Source organism: Zerene cesonia, chromosome 10 (assembly GCF_012273895.1).
Source record: "Zerene cesonia ecotype Mississippi chromosome 10, Zerene_cesonia_1.1, whole genome shotgun sequence".
In the NCBI taxonomy this organism is placed as follows: domain Eukaryota; kingdom Metazoa; phylum Arthropoda; class Insecta; order Lepidoptera; family Pieridae; genus Zerene; species Zerene cesonia.
Window position 1 is genome coordinate 4082454 of NC_052111.1, and position 11564 is coordinate 4094017.

General features: G+C 32.3%; 1 protein-coding gene across 1 annotated transcript; it reads right to left on the bottom strand.

Annotated features, from left to right (window-relative positions):
* Window positions 1-4: 4 nt before the first annotated feature.
* On the bottom strand, window positions 5-10045 carry LOC119829280 (proclotting enzyme-like). The gene is made up of 12 exons (XM_038351718.1): window positions 9801-10045; window positions 5557-5630; window positions 5264-5437; window positions 4766-4872; window positions 3584-3738; window positions 3252-3346; window positions 2951-3040; window positions 2693-2856; window positions 2199-2334; window positions 1104-1242; window positions 626-771; window positions 5-344 (listed from the first exon to the last, which is right to left on the bottom strand). Exons 1-12 carry the CDS (start codon window positions 9928-9930, stop codon window positions 189-191), a joined length of 1566 nt encoding a protein of 521 aa, XP_038207646.1. The 5' UTR covers window positions 9931-10045; the 3' UTR covers window positions 5-188.
* Window positions 10046-11564: the final 1519 nt, after the last annotated feature.

An 11564-nucleotide genomic window follows, 5' to 3' on the forward strand; every position in this document is an offset into this window, starting at 1 on the left:
TATTTCGAGGTACACAATTATTTTATTTTATCCTAAATTGGCACATGCAAAATCTAAAATGAAGTAGTAATCAAAATCAATTTATTAAGAAAGACAAACGATATCATCTTTCTTAAAATAATTGATACGTTTTTGAACTTTTCGTACCGTTGAAAAGTATTTCATATCGCGTATCCCGAATTGATATTTTATTTAGAGTTCTTTTGAATCCATGGTAGGAAGGCGGTGACGCGTGTGTACACGCCAGGGTATTGACCTTTTCCGCAACCAATTCCCCAGGACACGACACCCACTTGAGTCCAGCGTCCACCTTCGTTCACCATCAATGGACCGCCACTGTCACCCTATAAAAAAATCATACTCAGAACAAAAATAATAGTGTAAAATGGAAGCATTCAATTATGGTCCCTTTCTTAGCATAATAAAACAATAAAAAATACCATTAAAGATCAGGTTAATTGGTCATAATTAATCCAAAACAGGTTATCGCTTTGTAATAATACCGATTAACTGCAATAAGGGTTAATCCTGACGTGGATGATCACATAACTAATATTTATAAACGTTTCTTTTAACAAATTCATTTACTGTAAATTAAAAATACAGACAAAAATAATGTATTTACACTGCAAGAATCCATGCTCGCTTTTCCTGCGCAAAGCATATGTTCTACTATGCCACCTGGAGCCGCAGAGCCGTACTTTAAACGGCATTCTGCATTGGACCATATTGGTATAGATACTTCTTGTAAAACAGACGGTTGTGGTCCACCTTGAAGAAAATATTAAAATTTTTAATATCGTCCCAGAGACCAAAACACAATAAAATAATACAATTTAGAAGGAAACAGATAGATAAAGAAAAAAATTATGGTCACCAAAACCGATACGTACTGTATAATATATATAAGTTGCTTAAAAATGAGATATACAATGAAAATACATAGAGATAAGTACATATATTATATTTACACATAAATTAAACAGGGGAAATTCTTTCAACTAGCCAGTCATAAAGCGTTATCATTTTTATGGACAGAGTAGCTACCTTAATAAATTAGTCACACATCAAAAAACGCATATTTATTACAAGCTAATACTTACTCTCTCTAAGACTTCCCCATCCAATGACGGTGGCTGTGAGGCCGGCATAAGCTCTTCCCCCCGAAGGTAAACAAACGGGTCGAATATTCTTCGTAAATGTTACTGGTTGATCCAGTGTCAAGATAGCGACATCGTTGTACTGAAAGCATTTGTGTGATATAAATAGCTCGCATTGAATACGTAATAAATTACTTTTGAAAACATTTTATTATGTTGTAAATGTATTGCTGTTTAAAATTTGTTACTGCTTATTCAAAACGAGCCGAGGTAGGCGGTGCCGTCCGGTTGTCGATTGAAGAAATATTGCCCTATATTTCATGTACAGGGTGACTAGTGAAATACTCGTTAAATTCGACAATGGATGTCTGGAGATTTTATGTGATGAAAGCAATTGATGTTGTAAAGGTATATTGTATTAAAATATTAATTCACCTCTGAGTTGAATTAACCGAAAGTTAGTATGTGGGAGCCGAGCAAGCTTCGGAACGAATTGGGCCAGCTCGCACCAGGGAACCAGGGAAGTACCACACCACCACAGAAATCCAGCGTGAACTATGAGCATGCTACTGTGTTTCGTATGGTGAGTGGGGAAACCCGTTCGTCCGTAAGTCCGTTTCATTTCCTCACCCCTCCCAGCCCATTCCTCCTTTTCAGTCGTCTATCCTTTCCTTATCCCTTTCCCCTTAAAAGCGGGTAGCGCATTCGCAGTGGCACTACCTCTGCGAATGTTCAGGGGCGGTGGTGATCGCTTACCCTAAGGCGAACCACCAATTCAGTTGCCCGCTTATGGTATAAAAAAAATAAACTTAAATACTAAACGTGACCATGGCGGACGGTTCGTTTGTAACGCTTCTGTGCTCATAGGAGCGCGTATCCACATAGCACTATTTTATTTTATGTGTATGAAAATTGGGACTGAAATTAAGGACCTCTTAGTATACAATTATAACGAATGTATATAAAATAAATACGGTGTAAGACAAATCAAATACTTGATATAAAAAAATTGAAACTATAAAAGAAGAGAATCAAGTGTCCAGTAATCCCTTTCAGTTTCTAAGCCTATAATAGCCTAATAATCAAAACATAATTTACCAAAGTGCGCATATCAAATCCCCTGTGCCTGACAACTCTTTTGATCTTTCTCTCTATGTGTTGAGTTTCAGTATTCGTTCTTATGTTGTAGTCTCCCAATCTTGCTGTTAGACGAGCTACATCCCAGGAAGTCATGCTAAAAAATTTAAATAATTAGGAAAACAAAATTGAAATGAGGTTGTCATCTAGGAAACTGAGAGACCTAGAATGACGCACGCACATATTTATACAATCAACGGTGTCGGCCGGCTCAACGGCACACGGCCGCACGCACACATCTGTACATATCATCGCTCAGAAACAAGACGCGATTTACTAAAAATCTATCAACTATACTTAAAGAAATCACTATTAAATGTTGAAATGTTGCTTGACGAACTGTTTGACAAAAAATGAGGATGTTTGGAGGTATATTTGTAGTTTTTTTATCACATCAGATTTGTAGTATTTTATATTTCTTATATTTTTCCGTTTCCCCTGTGTGCATTACTTACTGTGCCACACAATGCGCAGCTGACAAAACATGTGAACTGTCTATTAATGAGCCTCCACAGAATTGTCGTCCATTATTGAACAAAGCTACTATCCAGGGCCATTCGTTTAGCTCGGCGTTGTGTCCTCCCACAATCCTTTCCTCATCTTGGGTGCTCTCGTAAGTCTGTGAAACAAAATTGCATAAGAATCGATTCTTCAAATTTATAAGAAATTTTTATTAAGCATTAACAATGCTATTTACAAAAAAAAAAAATTACCTGGGCTCCATTCTTGATACCGCATGAGCCATCAGTTCCTGGTTGCACTGGAGGTTTGGTCGGTTGGGTCGGGTATAACGGAGGCCATGTCTGGACATAAGTTTTATGAAATATTATTTACGACAAATGGGAATATGATTTTAGAATCAAGACATTTTTGATGCAAATATAAAGCCATTTATAAGTGTTGACATTTAAATTCATGTAATTTGGAGGCCATTTTCCATATAAATTATTTTTAATGATGAACTGATTTAATATTCTACCATGTTGGCCATATAAATTAAAATGATAAAGTTACTTGTTTTGTAGTGCTTGGCGGCCTCGTGCCCCAAGTCGTGGTTGGAGGAGTTTGTGCAGGTATCGTGGGCTGCGCAGGTGTAACTTGCCCACCAACTGCAATTTTAACAGATCCATACTCCAGAATTTTTCTAATTCCTCTATAAGTTTTGTAACCTTAATAGGTTACTTAATAGTTATATTAAGAGCGAGGAGCACACAAAATATGCATATAAACAGACTTTTTTCTATTTGTTTAAGAGCAGTTATCCGTTATAATGATGTTTTTTTGTAATATAAATACTTTCATTTTAAACAATATTAAATTGTTTACATCTGTGTAGCTATTGTTACCTAAAGATGGAGGATGGGTCGCTGGCGTGTGGTCTGGTGGATGAGTTGGAAGTGGCGGTATTGTGGGCGGCCACTGCGCTGGTATCTGTCTTTGGTGTGCGTTATCGAACAGCCATTGAGAAGCAAACGTATAAGGCTGAGAGCGTCCTGGGAATCTGAAATTTTAGATAAGATCAAAAATGTTTATTAGGTAGTCTCTAACGAAGACGAAATTGTATTGTGGCACATGAAAACAGAAGTTTCAATTCAGTAAATTTTCATGTTAAGTCATCACATCTTAGTCATCAAGATGTTGATATCTAGCTTCAATACCTGCAAATAAGAGGAACTACAACTCGACAAATTTAAAAACAATTATAAATTAATGACATCTATGTACGCGTATTAATAAAGTTTCGCTATAATTAAAACCTGTTCACGTAAAGATTAATTACCTTTTGAAAGTTTTCAAGTTTCAGAAACAAATATCTAATGACATATAATTTTGTAAATTTTTAGGAAATATCTATACGGTCTATAACATGCTTTAAGTTTTGTGTTTGACATTTAATAGATTTTGATGCAACAGTGTAATTCTACATTATTCCAGAAGAACTTAATGATAACATTTTATAATGGCCGTTAAATGTTATTTCAGACATTCAATTCTGTCCTAAAGGTTATTTTTATAATGTCAACTAGCTGCGCCCCGCGGTTTCACCCGCGTAAGTCCGTATCCCGTAGGAATATCGGGATAAAAAATAGATGTTGGCCGATTCTCAGACCTACCCAATATGCTTACCAAATTTCAGAGGAATCGGTCAAGCCGTTTCGGAGGAGTATGGCAACGAAAACTGTGACACGAGAATTTTATATATATAGATTAACAATTTGATATTCAAACATACAATGACGATAGAAAAGCTTCCTGTTCAAAATATTACTAACTGACATTTACGGTCCTTAAAATAATTCAGTGTTTTTAATTGTGTATATTATATTTAATGTGTATAATACATTACAAAGTTGTGCAAGTGTTATTTGACGCTCATTCTTATAACGTTATTTTTCATCACATCATCAGTATACAGCGTCAATCAAGAAAAAAAATAGAGTTCATTGTTACACAAAAAGTAATAATAGTAATGAGTCATTGAAAGAATTTATTTTCATATAGTATGTTCAGTCACCAAATATACATACCCCGGTATTTGCAGCGGTAGGGCAGGTCTGAGGATACCCAATCTTTGTACATCAGGTTCTTGTTGCGGTGGCGTGCCTACCGGTTCCGTGCAACATACACCAAATACCTATAATATTGGAGTTTATTTTTAAAATACGATGTACTGAATTCAAAGAATCCAATAACATTCTCATAATGTTCATATGTCTTAATTATGATGAAGATAATAGACATTAATAGCATACAAGGCATTTGGTTCGATCTTGGTATTGACTTTTCTATTTATACAAGGCAAACTACTTACGGCTTGACAAACGCAAAACTTTTTCGGTACTTTTATATATTTATAAGTTTATCCTGAATAGCATATTACGTACATTCAGGTATTCTTTAAGTGGTCTATAGACCTAATAACCTGGTCTATAGTAATATATATATATATATATATATATATATATATATATATATATATATATATATATTACGGTGTATACATAAAACAATTTTATGTAATTTACCTCAGTGTTTTCTCCACTGATATAGCTGCATGTGTCATAGTGGCCCATCACCCAACCATCATACCCTGACAACTCAGCCACTTTGAATAATGGGTAGCAATCGCGAAAACTCTTACATGTTCCTTTCTTGCCTAGTGTTGTTTCACAATCTAGGCCAAATCTCTCATCGTGAGTCTAAAAAACAATCACTGTAGGTTACAATAAAGTTGTAAATTTGCAAAAATAATTTGGCCGCAGAAGCGTTCCTTGAAGTTAAGTTCAATATAGTGCAAGATAATTTAAAGCGACTTTACCTGTCTTGTTTGTAAATATAAAAGTTGTTTTTCATCGCGTGTATTGTTTGATTCACGTTTCGTTCGCGCCACAGCTGGAAGTTTTAATGAAAAATTTATTTATTGTTCATTATAAGATTAATTACAGGGGTAAATTAAAAAGCATTTTTTTAATTAAAACGAAGACTGCGTCCAAATTAAAAGCAGTCCCTAAAACGTTTATAAAATAAAGTTCCAACTGAATATAAAAAAGTGTTGAAATATCATAATAAGTGCTTCCAAATAACAAATAATAAAATCATATAGGTAGATAAGAATCTAATATCTCACATAAAATCTAAATCGATCAGTGACATTTACATTTAAGTGCAGCTTATCATTGTCTTCCCCATTTAACCGAGGCTTATATTATTCAGGTAGCGTCCAAAAAGTATTAGTCACAACAAGTATGTAAGTTGTTTATCGCGATATAACGGTCACGAATTTGTAAGTACGTATTGGAATTTGATTGAAAAAAAGCACACAAATATGGAGCTAAGACAGAAACATCAATCTGAAAATCCGTGAAGTTAATTAACACAGACTAAAGCACCTGCACTTTTAATAAGCGTGCACTTCTTGGCATTTATAATGTTTCTTTCATGTTATATTGTCGCTAGAACTGGAGGTGACTATTTACTTCCCAATATTCATTTTAAACAAAAAAACATACAAACTATATTGAATACAATAACTAACAAAGGAGTCTTTATAGAATAATTCAGAGCAAAAGTAGTAAATAAAACAATGATTAACTAAATTAAAGTAAAAGTACTTTTAAAGCAGGCAGTGAAAATAAACTTCAAATTATGCGGTCTTTAATTTTTGCAAAAGTATTTTCTGCAGGTAACGATTTTTTCCTATTACATTGTAGGACACAATTGGATTCATTATTTAGTTGAATTTTTCTAAATATGTAGTAAATAAGATGCTAAATGCTGCGTTGGCTTGTTGGATATTTATATTTTATTTCAGAACATAAAGGGAGGATCTCAGATTTAAACACCTGATAACGCGAAGCGCTAAATGTTAAATGACTCTCCCTCCCTCCCTCCTTCCTTCCTTTTGCCTGTAGAAATGTTGTTGTGTATTATTTTTCTTATTTTTTCGTATTTTTAACGGCTTCGCTCTGAATAAAGATACATCCAAAAAAGTTCTGCGGTTCAGTTGTGAACACTTCGAAGTAGATCACATAAACATACTTACGGTATTTAGGCAAAATTTAAGCCATTTCGTCATACGTTTACGTTTTAATGTTATCAACAATATCTGTATAAAATGAGAACATAATAAATTTGCTCAATAAATAAACAAATAAATCTAATATTCATGAAGAATCAAAGCAGCTGAATTTTTATAAATAACTGTTATATTTTTGTTAATTTTAGTATGGATGTGCATAAGGGGACATCAGCTAAAATCGCGTTAAAGTATAAGATCCACTGCATTTAGAAAAAAGAAAAAAGTGCTTGAAGATATTTGTACGCTACAAATTTGATACATAGAAAAAATCGCAAAGATACCTCTAACATTTATTTTAACGATTAAAAACCAATAAGTCAGAATATTTATCCTTGTATTAGATACGCACAAATCATACTGACTTTTTGTCAAATTATTCTTCAAGCAATATAATAGAAAGCTAATTGAATAGTGATTTATTTTTTTAATACAATCCATAGATTTTTGGTGATACTCGTTTTCTTATTTCTGACCGATAACGTGTACTCATGTGTGCGTGCGGCCGTGTTTATCGATGGAGCCGGCCAGGACCTTTGGTTCGTTGAGTGTATAAATGTGTGAGTGCATTATTCTAGTTCTTAAACTAGTATTTTATTGGGATTTTTTTATTGAAAATTTTCTATATAACTACAAAAAAGTCATTTAGATCAATATTTCATTTATAGTGCCACGATAAAGAAAAAGGGATCAAGAATTTGTTATAAATAAAATAAAAGGTAAAGTAAACAACCGGCCTTGAAGATGTCAGCTAGTTAGTAATGCATGCAATTTTCGACCGAAACTTTACTGCTATTAAACCTGGTTCCCTGTGACATTTACGAGAATACACAAACTTGTCTTATTCCTAGATATGGAATTTTATAAAAACATCGAGTACACTCTTCTTATGTGGAAATAAAATGAACCAAAGCTTTGTTTATACAAGAATCAATTTCAATAAAAGTTTCTGAGTTCTAGGTTGATGAGCAATCTAAAGTTGGCTCATTATAGCATGAGCTTTTGTATCATATATCAGGATTATCGAGTATAATGAGATTAAGTTAACATTTTAAGACAAATATTGTATGTACATGTTGAGAAACTGAAAAGAAGTTTGCAATTAAAAGAAGTCTCTAACTCTATACCATTTATCTACATAAACCATTCAAAAGTTACTTAAAAGAAACGACTTGCGTAAAATTCTATGTATATTGTTATTTATTTTAGACTTTGTTTTAGATGTGTTTTATTGGGATCATAAGGCTTTATGAGAATTAAAAGATAAACCTAATCGAATCGATATATATTTGCGCAGTAATGTTTAATGCTGTTTGACATTTCCCAAATGCGATGTAGACCCTTTAGTCAAGAAGTTTGCCATTTGACTTTATTATCAGTCATAAATTAAATCATGTTAGATTGCTTTCTTAAATTGCTTCTTAAAATAAAAAGTGCATAGTGTATAACTATATATTTATACTATATAGGTATCTACTAAATTGGTAAACCAATCAGCTTGGCGATATAAACGATTTATTGTCGCAAGCATTCCGGGTTCATATTCACTTTGCCAGGAAATGTCAGGTGTGCCAGCTTTGTACAAACTCGTCACTGATCTAATTAATGTAGGTACCAACAAAAAATAAACGGACTGTATAAAAAAAAAACAATATGTGATTGATGTGGTTGGTTGTGTGTAGGTGTTAGAATTTGCATTGAATTGCTTTATAAGTAAGTTCTAAATTATAGTTCGTGTTAATAATATTATGATTTAGAGTCTTTATAATGTCAGGTTAATGACCGCATCATATTATAGGCAACAAACAAATATATAACTGTATTATCTCCCAATATATAATATTAATAGTTCAGCTTATTTACCACTCACATCTATGCACATTTTTAACCGGCGTTCATAAAAAAGGGGGCTGTCAATTCAACTGCATTTTTTTTGGTTTTGTGTTGAATACTCGATAGTTGTCCGCGGGTTTTTAACTGATTGGCGTGGTTGTTTTTGTTTTATAAGAAAATGTTTCATTTCATTCTATTTTAGAATCTGGAGTGGTACCTACGTCCTTTCCAGAAACATCGATGCCCTTTTTGTAAAGAAGATTTATTATTTGTTATTTAAATGTTTATGATATCTAAAATCTAAAAATCTTGCTCAGTATTTTAAGGTTACTGTTTAAATTCTAGTTAATATGTATTGCTTAACTTTTGTGAATACAGTTTTATTTATACATAGATCATACAACATATGTTAGAGGATATAATTGTTTTATAGGTATCTAATAAAATAATTAATTGTAAAAAATGCGGATACAAAAAAAAAAATTGATAAACAATTCAAAGCACAATCAAAACAAACCTGTGGTATAACACTTGGAAACTTATTTCTCTTTGTCATGCAAAACTAGAGAACAGTATAAAATAATAAACTATTTATATAATAAACTATTTCATATTTCTGTAACAGTTTCAATAGAATTTAATAGTAAATAAACATGAAAATTGTGTAAAAAAGCTTTCAGAAATCTTAACTATAGGCCTATTGGCGAACACGAATTCGATCGGGTGTGCTAGTATATCATAAATATTTTCAATATAATTTATGTCATTCAGATTAAGCTATATCCTTTTGGAACATAAATTCGTTCTTATTCAATACAATGTATTAAAATCGACCATTAGCATCCGAAAGTGATCGCTTTTGCCGGATATCTAAGGTGCAATTTGACTTTCTCTAGCCTAATAACCTCGTAAGAACAATGTCGCGTATTGTTTTATGACCGTTGAAATGGAATTACTAATTTGTTTTTGTGCTATGTCCTATATTATTATTCTAAATTCTGATGGTAACAATTTAGGTGATAGATACCATTAAGCTTTGTATAATAATTAAACATGTTTATCGTTTTAGAACCAATTAATAAACTGGCATGCATAAAAGAAAAAAACAATTGAAATATAAACGTAAACTACAAGTATTTAATTAGTTCTCTTACCGTTTACATAAACAGCATCGTCAGTGTAAAATTCGCCATTTTTTTCTGAAAAATCGATATCACCTCCCGACACATAAAAACAATTTATAGCCAATAATATCAACAAATTGATAAAAGTCCTTTTATTCATTTTTAAATTTTTGTAAACAAGTTTGCGTTCACTTAAAGTTTCTGACAAGAAATAAGGTTTATTGGACCGCGACACGAGGATGTGTGGCTCCTAAGGAGTCTCTTCGCAAAATGCTTTGGCAATTTGAATCCGTCGCTTTATAATATTTTTTAACTGTCGCTCTACATTTGTTTGAAAGATAACAGAGCTTTTTCACCTTCTGTACTGAAATGACATTTCGCAATCATTAAAGCTGTGATTAAAACGAACTTTAGACATGACAATCACAAGATTAGTGCATCTAAAAAAGGCCATTATTAGATGGTTCTTTTTTCTCAATCAAAACAAAACATGCATATTGCGTCGAATATAACAGTTCGATGAACCTTTTGCATTTAATTTTTGTAGGTACCTAAATACCCGTAATTTACCTTAATATAAAGCAATAAAATTATAAAGGCAACTAATTTAACTGCGAGTAATTTTTTGAAATATTCGCGAAAACTTAAAGGTTTGCGTTATGCAGGTATTTAATCGACATTTTAAAGCGCTATAGCGATAATGCTCATCTTTGTTAATAACTTATTTTTAAGAAAACTTAAAAGCCGGAGTAAAGCGGTCCTTTCAAAAACAAAAAGAATTTGAAGTATTAAATTATATTTTTGTTTGCAGTTTGATGAGTGTATTAATATTATTTTCAAAATAAAATACGTCCATAAATTTGGGAAGAGCTTTTTTATGCAATTTGGAATGTTGTTTTTCACATGATATAAGCAAATTTAAAGTTATTGCATTGTAGGTACGTACATAACATGGGATACAAATAACCAGGCTACTACACACAAACCAATTTTGGATAAAATCCATTGGCAAGTTATTTATATTACCTATAATTATTCGAAATATGGAGCAGAAATATACAAATTAAGAAATTCTGATAGATACATTTTTACAGAATAATAGGGTAAAATAAAGTAAAGTAAAATACTTTACTATTATAACTGTAAAGTATTTTATGATTAATCCAGCCGAAAGTTCGGAGGTAAAAAACAGTCGAATTGGGAACCCCCTACTTTTGTGAAGTCCGCTAAAAAAGAGACCATAAGAACAAAGCTTCACACCTAAAAATGCAATATGCATTGCACCATTTTTATTCACACTGTAAAGATCGCTGACATTTATTACAAACTATAAATTAAAAAGAAAAGTGTAATATAGATATTTATGATAGGCCGTTTTTGTACTATTACTAAGTGGGCTTCGATGTGCAAGATTAGCGCAGAACACAGCGCGTTATATGCCGCTGAGTACTGGAGACTCATTGATATTGGCTGTACTAACATCCAGATTGTGATCATAATATTATTTAAAATGTGAATCGATTTAATAAAAATAAAATAATGTGAAAGAGCTGTGTGATTGATAACTAATAAATATGACTCTACCAGATATCCCGTATTGAAAAATCTTTAATTTATATTCATCCATTATTATTTAAAAACCGACATAACAACTCTGTGAAATGGACGAATATTTATTAGATACAACGTTCGAGACCAAGTCAATTATAATTTTTTCAAAATAGGTCCATCTTAAAATATCCAAAATGAAAAGTCATGTACCTACATACATGTATTATCGCTATCCTAATATCC

Coding starts and splice junctions, on each gene's coding strand:
- LOC119829280 (XM_038351718.1), bottom strand. CDS start 9,930: ATGAATAAAAGGACTTTTATCAATTTGTTGATATTATTGGCTATAAAT. Junction 3,347..3,583: donor GACCCATCCTCCATCTTTAG/GTAACAATAGCT, acceptor TTAAAATTGCAG/TTGGTGGGCAAGTTACACCT. Junction 3,041..3,251: donor CGCCAAGCACTACAAAACAA/GTAACTTTATCA, acceptor ACTTATGTCCAG/ACATGGCCTCCGTTATACCC.